Here is a 16144-nt window from a genome sequence, read left to right on the forward strand (position 1 = left end):
TATCATAGATAAGCTGCTATATAACGATTGCCACTTCAGATAGCTGTGAAATTAGGTGATTAACTAGTTGTTACTTAACCTTCTAATTTCTGTATAAGTCTAATTACATGAAACAGAAGTTGGTGTTTTGATTTTTTACTTTGCTTTTCTGTTTGGAGTGTCATTGTAACTACTGTATTGTAAATGATGGAAAATAATTACATATGTTAAAAAATATGAAACTTTATAAAGTAAAAAAATTAAAAAAAATAAATAAAAAAAAACAAAAAAACCCCAGAAATAAATAAATATTTATTTATTTATTTCTCTCTTTCTAATAAATAAATAAATATTTTTAAAAAAGAATGATGAGGCCCCCAAGGTCCCCAGGTAATGAGTAAGTGGGGATTTTAGAATTGATGCATCTTTCTGATGCTAGAGCCCTACTCTGCTCTCTGGACCTAAATCCAGAGGAGGAGTTGGCCAGGAGAAGAAAGCAGGTATCTGCCCAGCCCTGGAGCTGTCCTGAGTATTCTGTGATTCAACTGTAGTAAGCACATCTTATGTGCCAGGCCCTGTGCCAATTCCTGCCCTGCCGGAATGAACAGCCTAGTGGATGGTGGAGAGAGAGAGAGACAGGTGACTGGTGAAATAGAGTGTGTCAGATTAGATAAGCTTCTAGGGAGAAAAATAAGGAGGGAAGAAGAGAAGGAGTGCCCCCCCCCCCCGCTAGGTTGTGGGGGGTAGGATTCGTGCTGGGGGAAGTGCAAGTTCTTTCCCTGGAGGGGGTGCAGTAGATAGGACTGAGCTTGTCCGAGAGATCCGTGGTCATCATGAGTTTGAAGTTTGTCCTAAAGCCCCTGGGGGACTGGTGAATGATTTTAAGTGATAGACGACACCATTGACTAGCCTTTTAGAGACAGTGTGAGGGCAGTGTGGAGCACAGGGCAAGGGGAGCTGGAGGCAGAGAGCCCTGTTAGGAAGGTTTTGTAAGCAGCCAGCTGAGGAAGGAGGATGGACTGGCCCAAGGCCCCGACAGTCCTGTCGTGGAACCCTCGCTCAGCACTGTGCGTCCACATCTAGGGTTTCCGATGGTGCTGGGTCCTGTGTGTCTATACTTACAGCCTTTTTTGTTTTTTTTAAACCTGTGTTACAGTTTGATCCAGATGGATATTTCTGGGCTGTAATTCACTTATTCTGTGTAGGTAAGTTTTAAAAGAATGCCTACTTAAATAATTGAGGCTTACTATCTAGACCTTATCAGTGACCTTGAGCAATAGGAAAACTAAAGACCAGGTGTCCATGAGAATCTACCCCCAAACCCAATGGCACACTTGACAGTCTGTATGTTAGCCAATCTGACAATAAATTATATTAAAAATAAAATTAAATTAAAAAAAAAAGACCAGATGTCAAAATTAAAATTACATGGGCATTTTCTGATCTGATTTTCCCATTTTGGAGTTTTCCTCAAATGTTTCCGCTTCTGATATAGTCTCCTCTTTTTCTCGACAAACATTAATTAACTCACTATGGCTCCGGCTCCACTTGCTCAAGCCTACTTGTGAAATGCCAGTTGGTCTTCTCAAAAAGTGGTGGGGGAGATCCAGAAGTTTATGTCGGAAACCCTCTCTTTCAGCAGTATACCTGAAGGAAAGTAAGCGAGGGTTGGGGGGGGGGGGAATAAAAGGCCCATCTGACTTTATTTCAAGTCATATAGTCAGTGTTTCCTGTCTGCAGTCGTGGAGGGAGGGCAGTGCCCTGACTTTGTTACACACAGTTCGGAGATCCAGTGTGTTTCTTTCTTCTGGGCACCCCGCAAAGGAAGCCGAAAGCTTCCTGTTAATTGTCTCCTTCTGCTGATCATGAGCCTTCCTGGCCCAGCAGTCTTCTGTACCGAACCCTTATCACGGGATTGTGGTTTTCACATCCTGGTGTTGTCGCCCCCTGTCGGCTGTGGGTGAGCCTCGTGGGAAGGGCGGCCCTTGTGCATGTGGATTTCGTGCTTCCCCGAAATTGCCTGCAGCTCCTTCTGCAGAGTGCCGTGTGCCAGTAACACCCACTGTTTTGTTTTCAGGAGCTTATAAGATATTGCAGAAGTCCCGGAAACCCAATGCGTTAAGGTAAACTTTTAATTTTTCTTGAAGTTTATTTTTATTTTTTTGAGATAGAGAGCAAGTAAGGGAGGGGCAGAGAGAGAGGGAGACAGAATCCCAAGCAGGTTCTGCAACGAGCCTGATGCAGGGTCTGAACCCATGAACCGTGAGAGCATGACCTGAGCTGAAGTCAAGAGTCGGACTTGCAACTAATTGAGCCACCCAGGCGCCCTTAAGGTAAACTTTAATTAATTCATTTATTTTTATTATTTTTTTTCAATGTTTACTTTTGAAAGAAATAGAGTCAAAGTGCAAGCTAGGGAAGGGCAGAGAGAGGGGGAGACACAGAATCCAAAGCAGGCTCCAGGCTCCACAGAGCCCGATGTGGGGCTCAAACTTATGAGCTGTGACATCATGACCTGAGCCAAAGTTGGGCGCTTAACTGATTGAGCCACGAAGGTGCCCTAAGGTAAACTTTTGAAGTGTGGTGGGTTCTTGTTGGTTAAAGCAAAGAGGTGAGGCCCATGGTGTCCTGAGCTTGTTCCGTTCAGCCAGAAACCCTGCAGGTCTGGGTTGTGGTGAGGGCACAGCAGTCTCAGGCCCCCAAAGCCATTTGTCCTGCTGTTAGGCCATTCCAGGCAGGGTCCACCAGCACCTGATTGTACTAGAGATGTGTGGAGAGCAGGGGGACCTCTACCCTCTTCCTTTAGGAGCAGCAGTCAGATGTTTTTGTGAAAATTACGTCACTCGCTGCTTTGGGCCTTAGTTTACTTCTTCCAACTCAGTGACCAACTCTTTTTTTCTTGCTTCCTCAGCCCCTTCCTAACTTGACTTTGTTTAGACCCAGAAATTCCCCAGTCTGTTCTGGCATAAAATGAGGCCTCTCTTGTGGGCAGTCAACGTACCAGCCTTGGCAAATGTAAATGAAGGAGACGAGAGTCCCGGTTTGGGTTGGGCTGCAGCTGGGAGGTCAGAGGTCCTAGATTGGCCTGACTGGCTTCTCGGTTTTGGGGTCCACTGGCAGGCCTGAAGGGAAGGACCCCTGGGAGAAGGTTATACAGTCAGAGGCTGGGACTTGGGTCCCTAGAGGACCTTTCGTTCTTTAATGAAGTGTTTCTGCAGCAAAAAGCCAGTAGAGTTGCCAGATAAAATACAGAATGCCCAGTTAAATTTGAATTTCAGATAAGTAGTGAAGCCTTTTTTTAGTGTAGCTATGTCCTATGCAATATTTGGAACATACTTAAATCTGATTCTTTATCTGAGATTCAGATTTATTTGGGTGTCCTTTATTTTTACTGGTCAAATATGGCAGCCCCAGGAGCCAGTCCAGTGGCCTGAGAGTTGGCATTCTTTTTAAGTGGCAAAGGGGGCACGTAGAGGATAATCTGCCACAGGTGAACATGCATATGATAGCGCCCGAGTAGGAAACGTGTTTTAAAAATGAGCCAGGGGCACCTGGGTGGCTCAGTCTGTTAAGCATCCGACTTCTGCTCAGGTCATAATCTCACAGTCCATGAGTTGAGCCCCGTGTTGGGCTCTGTGCTGACAGCTCAGAGCCTGGAGCCTGCTTCAGATTCTGTGTCTCCCTTTCTCTCTGTCCCTCCCCCATGCTCTGTCTCTTTCAAAAATAAACATTAAAAACATTTTTTTTAATGAGGCAGGAACTAGTTTTGAATATAAAGTACTTTTCATGCCATTTATTGACAATTTTTAAATGTAGACACGTAACCCTAGATATAATTTTTTAGTACAGAATAATGACTACATTGTGTCTGTAAAACACTTCTATTTCACATGTTTTATCTTTTTTTTTCTTTTTTCTTATTCCTTAGTGACATTGACCAGCAGTACTTAAACTATATGTTCAGGTAAAATATAATTCACATTTTCAAAGAATAACTCATGTCTTTCTAGTGCTAATGGAGTTTCATTTTCCAATAATATTTTGATTAGTGTTCTGAGCCAATGTGCCTACCAGAAACGCAAGCTAAATAATTTGTGAAATGACTAGAAGTTGAGGAAACCAAATCGTAGTTCAGTCTGTAGACCAGGCAAGAGGGACCTCTGTCTGGCTCCGTATTTCTGAAGGCCATGCTTCTCCCTGTGGCTTATGGAGTCTGTAAGGCTAAGGGGACATTTCTTCCCAGGGCACATGCCCTCCTTCCTAGCCTGAGACCTAGAATTCCCTGCTCAAGAGGTCCTGAGCTTGATTCCAAGGCCTCCTTGGGTCTATCTTTCCAATTCTTTCCTAGACCCAAGGAGTGTTTAAAGACTGGCTGTTTGTGTTGGGGGGTGTGTGTGCATGGAAGGTGGCCTTGCAGGCTCATGTGTCCACACACAGTGTGTGAGGCCTCAGTGTGCAGGGTGGAGTCTGGGGTGGAAAGAGAAGGGGGCTCACTGGGAGTTGGGAGCCAGAGGCTGGATCTGTCCATGGGACCATATTCTGATATGAAGCTCTGGGGACTCTGAGAATTCTGAATTCTAATCTAGACTTCCAGGTTGTTTTGAAGGCATACGTATTTATTAAGAGAGAATGAAGTTTGAGGCTTGATTTATAATATTTGAATATGCTGTATGGACTCCTGTTCATCTACCCTTGGCCCAAGCCAAGCAAAGCCTAGGGCTCTCTCTCCTAAATAGAACAGCTGGCTGGTGTTTTTGGAGATTCGTGGTCGCTGACCATGCCCGTGGGACCTCTCGCTGAGGAGGGTGAGCTCTGCCGTGGGGCGCCCAAGTTAGTGCTAAGGCAGCCACGCTTGGACAGATGACCCCGGCTGGGGATGTGCCTCTCAGCATTTGGTCATGCTGGTTTCTGCAGGAAGTTAATCTGAAAATGTTCAACATGAGCTGGATTCTCCATCTGCAGATAAAGCTCATAATATCTTAGTGTATTAAAATGCCGTTTTTTGAAAAGATCCACCCCAAGCATGGCTTTGGGCCTCTTTTGTACTCTGCTGAAAACAGTCATTAGTTCCACTCTGCCCAGACACACCAGCTGCCTTTTCAAGAGACTCTTCTGAAAATGCAGAACGCTCTTGATGTTTAAAATGTTTCCGTGACATCGGAACATGTTGGCAGTTCTTTTTCTCCCCAGAACTCAAGCGGCAGAGGAATAAGGGGATGGAAAAGTGAGCCTTTGTGACCCCCGACTCAGTCCCCTGCCAGCCCAGCTCCTTCACAGGACACTCATTGCCTGTGAGTCTGGTGCCTGAGGCTTCCTGGCTGGGCCCACCCGGCATCCCACTGACGCCATGATTGTTTCTAAGTCTTTCAGTACAAGTGATGAAGAAAGTGAATCAGAACCAGGGCCACTGTTCAGTTTCCTGTGGGCACTGGACACTGAGGCCATCAGCCCCCAGAGATCTGGGATCCCTCAGAAACCTCCGGCAGCTGTGCTGGTCTGTGCCAGCCAGGAGCTCTGCCTGCCAAAGCCAACAACTGGTTTGATCTCCCTTTAAAAAAAAATTTTTTTTTTTTACTTTATTTTGAGAGAGAAAGAGAGAGAGCACAAGCAGGGGAGAGGCAGAGAGAAAGAGAATCCCAAGCAGGCTCCACACAACCAGTGCAGAGCCCGACGCAGATTGAACTCATGAACCACAAGATCATGACCTGAGCCAAAGTCCGACACTTAACTGACTGAGCCACCTGTACGCCCTGGAAATTTAACTTCCCCTCTACAAATTCAATTTTTGTAGCAAAAGTAGATTCATCTTATACCCAATAGCTATTTTTTAGATTGTGGCCTATTTGTAATTCAGAGTTTGCTTTGTTTAGCTTACAAATATTCTTGGAAGATTAAGTGAGTGTGAGAACACTTGGTGGCATAGATGACCTCAGAGTGGGGTGTAGCTCCTCTGTCCGTCACAGGGTACATTCAACCCTATGGAACTCTGAGGCATCCCACCTCTCACTGATGAGTTGGATTTAGGCAGAATGAGACCATTCAGTGCAGATAATTTGCATTGAGGCAAATTTCACCCTTTCCAGGTAGAATGGGTGGAAATGTACGTTGCTGGTTTTCAGTGCTGGGAAGACTTCTTCACCGCTCTGCTGTTTCTTTTTCAGTGTGGTGCTCCTGGCATTTGCATCTCACCCCACAGGTAAGTCAGTTTGTTGTATGTGGCTCATTCAACCCAGTCCCCCAGGATCACCCCCGTCCCCATTATATCCCTAAGGGACATTTTGAGGGTTTTTTTTTTTTTTTTTTGAGAGACGGGGCGAGTAAGAGAGAGAGGGAAACACAGAGTCTGAAGCAGGTTTCAGGCTCCGAGCTGTCAGCACAGAGCCTGATGCAGGGCTCGAACTCGTGAGCTGTGAGATCATGAGCCAAAGTCTGGTGCTTAGCCAACTGGCCAACTGAGCCACCCAGGCATCCCAAGGGACATTTTGTAAGAGAATGTGGTTTGCCTTTCAGGATGGAAGTTCAGGGGCTTGGCATGGCCCACACACTTGAAACTGGTCTCAATGACTCACTGTGGATTTATTGCCCGTGAATTTATTCTTACCCTTTCTTGAATTTTGTTGTTTTCATCTGGTGCAGTCTCAGAGTACAGACAGGTTTATTATCTGCCGAATAAACTAGTGCTCATCTTCTCCACTTCTAAAGTTCCTTCTTTAAGCATCCAGAATCGCTCTTTAATCCTAGTGCTAAAGGATTTGGTGAGAAAGTTCAGATTCACCCTACTTCTAATTGACATCCTTTCATACCTTTTTATTGTGTATCACCCTACAATATTCAAGATTCCAGATTAAGGAAGTCAACTTTTAAAGCTTACCTTTACCTTGTTGCTGCCTTAGTTACACTATGATGGTTTTTCAGATTCACGAATTGTCCACAGTACTTTATTCCATCGTGGTTTTTTTACCCTATTTTGAAGTTGGTGCCAAAGATAACAAAATAGTATCTGCGTGCAGTAAGGCTAGAAATACACATTTTCTTGGTCATGCTCCTTAAGCTAACGTTTGTTGGCCATTTGCTGTGCACGAGGCATTTGCTGTGCACGAGGCATTTGCCGAGCCCTCAGAGTCTCAGTTAAAATGAATAAGGTGAACTGGGTTATTTCCAAGGCCCTTTCTAGCTCCTATTGTGCCCCAAACAATGACAGCTTTCTGTTGGTGCTTTTAGTTGCTTTAGTCTGTTTGAGCTAGTATCCTGAGGGAACTGTCGAGAGTGACTCAGTGTTTCTAGATTGTATGTGACCATCCAAACCATGCCTCCTGAGGATAATTGAATTACCTTTTTCTCAAGGCATTAGTCTACACTTGCTCACACTGATGTGTATCTTTTTTCTGCCTGTTCCCACAGCCTGGTGTTATCTCCCCACTCTGAGATTTGCTGGGGAGTGCTCTCTGCTCTCTGCACTCTTATGTGTTGAAAGCCTATCCCTTGTAAAATAAAAATCAAATGAAGCCCATGGTGTTGACCCTGAACAGTTTCTGCTCACCTATACTGCTGGTTGTCTGCCTTTACATGTGACTCTTGTCATTCTTTTGTGAAGCCAGGAGGTTGCCACCCAACGGATAGTGCAGAACCTCCTAAGGAACCTCCCCTTTGAAATGTGTTTTGGTCAAAGCCTTTGGAAAGTTCACTGGTTCTACTTGGTTTGCATGCTTATTGCTCCCTGAGTGATTGCTGGTGGATTTGGGCAGATGGTTCTCACCTAAAGAAATTACTCCACCTTTCAACCAAGAGGTGATGCTTGTTCCTTGTTATTCATGATTCTCAGAGTTGGAAGGAATCTTAGTGATTATCCGTGGTGCCGCCATGTTTTACAAATGAGGAAATTGAAGCCAAGAGCAGTTAAGGGATGTGGCCAAGGTGATGCAGAGAAGGTGAGTAACAGAGAGACCGAGGTTTAGGTCTCTTGAGCCTTCTCTCAGGTTTTTCTTTTTAAATGCTTGTTTTTCAGTGATCCTGCAGTTTATTATAAAGTCTCCAGAGTGAGTGGATACTTTGAAACAGTGTTACCTAACTTCCTTCTGGAGTGACCCTGGTGTCAATAGCTGAGGTGGCCCCGGCCTTCCTTACTATAGGTTGCTGAGGCTCCCAGTGAAGGGATACCTCAGCACTGGAGGGTTCCGGTATCCCTCGGGCCTCAGTAGCCATGATGGCAGGGCTCTAGCAAAGGCCCTGATGAAGGTGGGTCTGGGTTATATACAAACTGGTGGCAGCCTTCCAGAAGGAGCCAGCGAATTCCATCTATACCAGCACAGGTTTAGCTTTTAATCCATGAGCACCCCAGGGAAACACTGTAAAACGACACCCACTTCTGTGGTATGAAGGTACTCTGCATGTGGTCCCCATGATGCCATTTGCTACTTTCTTAGAACTTCTAGAAATTATGTGCCAAGGGGCCTTAAAGATGTCTGAGGCTCTTTCTCTTTTAACCTCTGGTCAGTAAAACTGACTTGAAACCTTAGTATCAAGGGGCTGGTCCTTAGGTGCCTGCTTGACTCGGGGTTGTTGAGTAGCAAAATAATCCTGACTAGAGTAGGGAGGCTGCTTGTGAAAACCACATGAAAAGTCACTGTCTAGGTTTTGATTCACTTTAACTTTTCGAAACTCTCAGGGTTGCCATACACCATTGTGGTCTAGCCGAACAGTGCCCTGCCCTTAGAAGTTGGGCAGTGCACAACTCTAGCGGCTGTAAGCAGTGGCTTGTTGCTTCGAAAGGCACTCAGGCACAGTAAAATGGCTGTATTTGTTTGGTAGAGTGGATAACTCAGGCAGATAGATATGTAAAGGGAGAAATGTGGTATGAGAGATGATGGAGGCTCAGAGTCTAGAAGAGAACTGTGGGATCAGCTTTTCTCGGCTTTATAAACCTAAGTCAATTACCCTAAACTCTTCGATGGGTCCTGATGATGTTTTCTGGTAGCAGTATACAATTATTACAGAGTTTAAGCAAATAAAACACCGGAGGAAAATCTCTCTCCTCCAGAGGTGTTCAAGGACTGCTGTGCTGGGGCAGCTCCAGTTCCTTCCAGGTCATCAGCTTTCTCATTGTGCCCATGAGTAGTCTAGCTCCTTTTTAAATCAGAACAGCCCTTTACTCTTCCCCACTTGCTTATTATACTTTCCATCTAGAATGTCCACAAGGGGCCTGACTACAGGGGAGGGCATGGTCCTGATTCCCCACTCCTGTACCAGTTGAGACCCAGTTAAGTCCTCAGTGTTTTTTTGAAGGGTCTGTTAACGATTGATGACATTTTAATTTTTATTTACTTTTTTAAAGTTTATTTATTTATTTATTTTTGAGAGGGGGGTGGGGCAGAGAGAGAGAGAAAGAGAGAGGATCCCAAGCAGGCTCTGCGTGGTCAGCACAGAGCCTGATGTGGGACTCAGACTTGAACTGTGAGATTATGACCTGTGCTGAAATCAAAAGTTGAATGCTTACCTGACTGAGCCACCCAGGCACCCCAGCAGGTGCTGATATTTTTAAAGCAGGGCTTTCTTCCCTTTGGTTTCCTTTCACCTCTTCTTTTTCTTTTTTTTAACTGGAATCTCAATTATTTAGTAGTACTTTTAAAACATTAAAAAAATGGAGGTATAATTTACATGTATGAAATGCACCTATCTTGATCAATTTTGATGGGTGTATACACCCGTGTAGCTTACACTCCCATCAAGATATAGACCGTTTCTGTCACTGTAGGAAGTTTCCTCTTGCCCCTTCTTCATTACTCCCTTCTCACCTGGCACCAAAACCACCATGATCTGATTTCTGTACCATAGATGACTTCTGTTTATTCTAGAACCTCATATAAATGGAAACACACCGGAAGTATTCCTTTGTGTCTGGCTCTTTCATTCAGTCTAGTGTTCAGAGATTCATGTAGGCTGGTGTATGTATCACCAGTTTATTCTCTTTTATTGCTGAGGAGGGTATGAATTGCTAGTGTATGAATATACCTCCTTCTGTTTATCCATTCACCTGCCTATGCTTACCTGGGCTGTTTCCAGTTTGGGGCTGTTGTGAAAAAGCCTTTCATAAACATTGTTCTACAGGACGTTTTGTCTCTTCTTGTCTCTTGGATAAATTCTTTGGAGCAGAGTTTCTGTGTCTTTGAGTAGATGCAGATTTAACTTTTTAAGAAAGTGCCACTTTTCTAAAGTGTTTATCCCAGTTTACACCCCTACTCAGCAATGCCCGAGAGTTCCAGTTGCTCCACATCTTCACTAACATTTGGTGGTGTCGGTCTTATTTAAGCTAGTCTTCATGGGCTCTTCATAGTGCTCTTGAATGAGCTGCCCTTCTCACTCATTCCTGAGTGACTAGAAAGATAAGTGTTTTTTTAGATACATATGATAGGCCTTTGGGACACACTTTTGGTGTGCATTGGGACATGGTGTTAGGGATTGGGTAGATAGTTCTCTTTAGTTCAGGCCCTGCTACTTTTCCCCCTTTGGGCACTGGGTTTGCTTCTTAGTGGATGAAATCTACCTCCTCCTCTAATCTTTCAACCTCATGATTCACTCAGAGGTTTCAAAAATCTTGGAATATTTCTTCCCCTTGGACCATTTTAAGCAATAGTAGTTTGCATTGTGTATTTGTACTGGGTCCCCCTCTTGTATGTATGTTCAAGGGGAAAGAATTTCAAAGATCCAGGAGAGCAGAGAGAACCACAGGAATCTGATCCAGAAATGATCTTGTTACCGGGTGTGCCTATTCCTCACATATGAGATAAAAGCAAGTAGCACTAATTACTTCTTGGAACTGAGCAATTTCATGCTCTATGATCTTCAGAGAATTCGAATTCACTCCCTCACTCAGAAAGTCAGCAGGTTTTAACTGGAGCATAAAGTGAAGGTTCATGTCATGATGAGCACCGGGTGTTACATGGAAGGGTTGAATCACTATATTGTACACCTGAAACTAATACTACATTGTATGTTCACTGGAATTTAACTTTAAAAAGTGAGGGCTCAATTAGAACTTCATTGCCTAAGCTGCATGTTGCTGCCACAAAATATGTTTACAACTGTTGAACTACTGAATCTGTGTTTAAATTGTGCAGTGCACAATTGCTGGTGCAGGAGTATGATCTTCTGAGCATCTTTACCAATATTTTAGGTCCCTGGCTTTCATTCTACTGAGGTTGGGCCAGCCAGCCACACTCTGCCTCATCTTCAGGGCCATCTGTCATGTGGTCATTAACCTTTGCTGTTTAGAGGTTGGCATGCACCCTATTTGTTCAAAACTCTAGCAAAAGAAGAGCCAGAGTGAAGGCATCAGAGGGGAAGCATTTGGGGCAAGTTTGAAATAAAAGACCAGCGTAGCCAACTGGAAAGTGGAACATTCTCTGCAGGGGAAGCAAGAGGAGTTGAAGTGTTTCAGATACTCTCAGTTCAGTAGTGCTTACTGGGGGTTGATCCTAACAGTGGATATGAGTAAGGTCCAGCCCTGCCTCTCAAGGACTTGATGGTTACAAAAAGAGAGACAGGCATGGTCAACTAGCCATGTGAGAAATGTGTAAAGGTTATAGAAATGGCTCAAAGATAAGCTATTCTCTCTCTCAATAATTTATAGGATCAGTTTTAGGATTTGGGTAAAGGTTATCACGTGACTGGTAAATTCCCTAGGACCGTGATTTTTCCTTTGCCTTCCTCCCTCCCAGCCCACCTCTGACCACTCCACTGCTTGGTAGAGCCCCTTGGCAGCCTGCACTGGGCCGGAAAGGCTGCCAGTGCTGAGAATCCTATTCACGTCCCTGGAGCATTTCTGATGACAGCTTGGGTGCAGAGAGGAGGTGGTGCCGGAAGAATCTCAAGGTCCTGCACTTAGTTGATCTCCTCTCTGCCCCTCCTCATCATCACACTGACTGCACTGCAGTTTCTCTGAAACTAAAAGGGAAATTGGAACAGGGCCAAGAACCACAGCTGCCAGAGGGGGTGCAAACCCTGCACCAACTATCGCCTTACCAGCCTGCACAGCGGGGTCTGGGGCTGGAGTGCCTAGGGTTACCTCGCTGTGGCCTCTGTGCAGAAAGGGACTTACACAGATACCGTATTTTTCATACACTAGATGTGTGAGCCTGATGGTGTTGTGGTAAAGCCCCTCCACCAGTGTGGGTCCACGTAGACGAGAAAAGTGCTCAGGGGAGTCATGGCAGGAAGAAAGCCAGAGCTCTGAGCCTCTTGTCGGGCTGCCCAAAAACCAGGTCCCAAGAGACCCACCCTTTCGTGGCTAAAAATGCACATGTACGCACAAACGAAACAAAAGAATAGTCGTGATAAAAACCCTCTAGGGTCCTAGAATTCAGGACTCTCCTTGCCAAGAAGTGGTCGAATGGGTTGAAATCAGTTAGATATCGGAGGAAATGTAGCAGCCCATTGCGTCTTGTTCTGAAACTCTTGATTAGTAAGTTCAGCGACGAAGGCATTTTTACCTGTATGTTGCATGCACATCTAACATACGGTGAGTCCTTAGGGAGACCAGCCCTCTTTGCTCCAGTCCATCCAGATCCGGAGAGACAGATCGAAGCCTGGAGATCTGGAAGGTCTGGCTCCCCTAGAGTCTCAGAAATTCCAGATTTGGAAGGATTAGGCTATCTGCTGTGGAAATGCTTAATTCCTTTCCTCTGGACATTTTTGGAAGGCTTTTTGCTTTTTTAATCCCCTGACTTCTTGTTTGTGACCAACTTCAAATTCCAGAGAGGGAAGCAGCCAATATGTGTGATTATTTCCTCTTGCACCAAGTGGAACTAGAAGAATGTACTGACTTCACTAGAAATAAATGTACCCTTTGGACCTTACACCCAAATGAGTAAGCACGGTTGTTCAGGCCCCCACTCCGTTTGTGCAGTAATTAAACACAAAATGAAAAAAAGATGTTAGAGGCATGCATTCAGTCTTTTTTTAGACATAAGGCAGAAAAGAATAGAACAATCCTTAAGAAAAAAAAAGATTCTTTTTGTCCTACACTCCGCCTTGGGCCGGGATGGCCGCCTGGTGACGAGGAGATTGTAGGGTTTGGAGTGACTGGGGTGTACATTCTGGCTTCACAGTTCAAGAGTTGTGCAATCCTAGACAAATCCCTTAACTTCTCTGAGCACCAGTTAAGTGGGGGCTGATAAAACACCACACAGTAGTTACAGGGACTGAGAGAGGTGTTGAACATAGAACTTTTAGCATAGGGCCCTGCGCAGTATGGACTCTCACTAAACAGGCATTGTGAGCATCGCACTATTATTTTAAGACAATGCCACTAACCTAGAAACCCTGGGAATGCCAGAGTGAATTCAGTGCCACGCAGCTCAGTTCTCAGAGAGCTGCTGTATTAAGGACCGTGGCCTTGCATTTTCCAAGACAGCTGGGGGCGGGGATGTGTGTGCCATTGTCTCACCCTTACTATGTCCCTCAGGTGATCTCTTCAGCGTCCTGGACTTTCCGTTCCTGTATTTCTACAGGTTCCATGGAAGCTGCTGTGCCAGGTAAGCTTAACAGAAAGCCCCGGGCACTATTAATCTGTATGTGTGTGTGTACTGCCTGCTGTCTTTGTCAAGTCCAGGATCATTGCCAGTTATCCAAAGGAGGGGCAGAAGAGTGGTGGCCGTGCAGGTCTGGATGTAGCTCCCTCGGCCATCAGCGGGTTGTCATGAATGTCCTCGGGTGCTCGGGGCCAGCGTGGGGCCCAGGGTACCGTGTCCTGCACAAGTTCTTTGGCCAAGGAAGTGGTTTCCAAACTTGCAGAAGAGCGAAGGTTCCCCCAGTGTCTTTCTCTCCACATGCAGGTTTTTTTTTTTTAATGTTTATTTATTTTGAGTGTGAGAGAGAGAGAACACTCAAGCAGGGGAGGGGCAGAGAGAGTGGGAGACAGAGAATCCCAAGCATGGGGTTCAAACCCATGAACCAAAATCATAACCTGAGTGGAAACCAAGGGTTGGATGTTCAAACAATGGAGCCACCCAGGCACCCCTCCACGGGCAATTCTTAAACAGAACTTCAATGTATAAAATGATGAATCAGATTCTGTTCAAGGAAAGACTTGGGTCCAGAATTGCACCCATTCAGCTACTTGCTTGGTCCCTGCCTTTTCCCTAAAGGACAATCTCTAAAAAGCCTTGACTGAATCCCAAGACCCTGAGAAACAGATTTTGGAAACCAGTGACTAGGAGACATCTAGACAACAAAGTGACCCTTAATACTTGGCCTTGGGAGGTCCTCAGACCAATGGGATGGGTACATATAGATGGACAGATCATACTCCCCCTCTCCCCTCTTTCCTGCCATGATCCCCACTTCACTTGACTTTATTGTGCTGAGAAATGGACAGTCTCACGGCCTGTGTTCTGATATGGTGGGAAGTCCAGTCTTGGGTTGAGTTCCAACCTGGCTGCTTGCTAATTTGTTTGCTCTTTGAGCAAGCTGCCCTCATTCTGCCAAGCATTAGTTTTATTTCCTCATCTGTAAAATGGAAAGATAATACCAGGACAGGGGGCTCGTGTGCACTAACTAAGACGCGTGAACCCTAAGCATCGTGCCTGGCCCAGTAAGTGATGGCCATTGTTATTAGCTGCTCGGCTTGACTATGGATAAAATGTCAACAGACCACAAGCAATTGCCAAGCCAGACCCCTTATTCCCATGCATAAAAGAGTGTGCCTGTGAGGCGTGATTCTTCCCAGAGTCAAATAGCTGCTGTGTGGCTGGCTGTTTCTGATTTGTGGGTGTGTTAGGACAAAATGTATCAATAGTGTACAGTTTGCTTTTGCACTTGAGCCTCAGAGTGATTTATTTATCATCCTCCACAAAGTTTCAGGAAAATACCAACACGAGTCATCTTCTCCGTTCCTGTCACTGTGGTCAGGACTTGTCGGCTGTCTGCTAGCTAGGACTGGGTGGCACGAGTGTTAGTGCTGCTCTGGTGTCTGTGTACTTGTTCTCTTTTGGGTCTGGTTATTTGTCAGCACCAGCAAACACAGTGCAGAGGGAAGGGCACCCATTGTTTGGTTATTTGGAACAGAGCAGCCTAGTTCACAGGCCCATTGATGCTGGCCTGGTAGGGTGATATTCTAGCTCCATTTCTGCCCCCTTCTAATCTGCAACTTTCTTATCACCCAACGTGAAAAATCAGGGTTTTATACTTAAAAGATTTGGAAATCTTTGTGTGAATTGATATAACTCTATTACATTCTACCCCCTCCCCCTCGCCAGGCTTCAGGACAAAGCTTGAACTCTTCTAAGAATGTGTCAGTTTCCCCCATGTCATTGCATGATTTCTCCATGACCATATCTCAGACTAAGAGTTATCACCTTCAGAGGCCCTGGAGGAGCTCAGAAGGAGTCACGGAGGCCTGAGGGAACAGTGGTAGCCTTGACCCAGAGACACATTAACGGGGAGCCCAAGCTTTTTTACTTCTAGGATCCTCTTATTGCTTTTCCGACCTGCCGCCACAGGGAGGGGTAGAGAACTGAGTGTGGAAGGAGAAAGAGAGGGGACCCATGAGTAATTTAGAAATGAGTCACAGGCACACCAGGCAAGAGATGGGAAGGAGTAGTGCTTTCCCAAGTGTGTCGGGCATAGACCTGAGAGGCTCTGTTCTAGCAGAGTGTGTAGAGGGGAGAGGGGGTGTGGAATCATGCCACTCCTTTGGCTGCAAGTGGAGAGGAGAGGGAAGGATCAGAGGGTAGGGAATGTGGGAGACAGCACAGGCATGTGTGAAGTTGTTATGTCCCAGGAGGCAGGGCCGGATACCACCAGGAGGAGCCCTGGGACACTGGCCGCCTCACTTTCCACTCCCAACCTCACAGTGGCCACGGGCACCTGGAGCATGTCTTCTGTCTCTTGAGCCAAGAACATATCTTCATGGTGAAGTTTGAAGGACTGTGGAGGACCTTTATTTATTAATTTTTTTTGTATATTTTAGAGAGAGAGAGCACATGTGCAAGTGGGGGAGAGGGATGGGGAGAGAGAGAGAGAGAGAGAGAGAGAGAGAGAAAATCTTAAGCAGGCTCCATGCTCAGTGTGGAGCCCGATATAGGGCTTGATCCCATGACCCTTGGATTATGACCTGAACCAAAATCAAAAGTTAGTCCCTCAACAGTCTGAACCACCCAGGTACTTTGTA

General features: G+C 45.5%; 1 protein-coding gene across 1 annotated transcript in view; it reads left to right on the top strand.

Annotated features, from left to right (window-relative positions):
* The window catches only part of TMEM241 (transmembrane protein 241), a 116291-nt gene that overhangs the window by 53950 nt on the left and 46197 nt on the right, over positions 1-16144 (top strand). The window contains exons 8-12 of the mRNA XM_029921958.1: positions 1136-1184; positions 2057-2102; positions 3908-3943; positions 6141-6175; positions 13439-13508. Of these exons, the coding sequence (XP_029777818.1) occupies positions 1136-1184; positions 2057-2102; positions 3908-3943; positions 6141-6175; positions 13439-13508 (236 nt within the window). The remainder of the gene's footprint in view (positions 1-1135; positions 1185-2056; positions 2103-3907; positions 3944-6140; positions 6176-13438; positions 13509-16144) is intronic.

Source organism: Suricata suricatta, chromosome 14, assembly GCF_006229205.1.
Source record: "Suricata suricatta isolate VVHF042 chromosome 14, meerkat_22Aug2017_6uvM2_HiC, whole genome shotgun sequence".
In the NCBI taxonomy this organism is placed as follows: Eukaryota; Metazoa; Chordata; class Mammalia; order Carnivora; family Herpestidae; genus Suricata; species Suricata suricatta.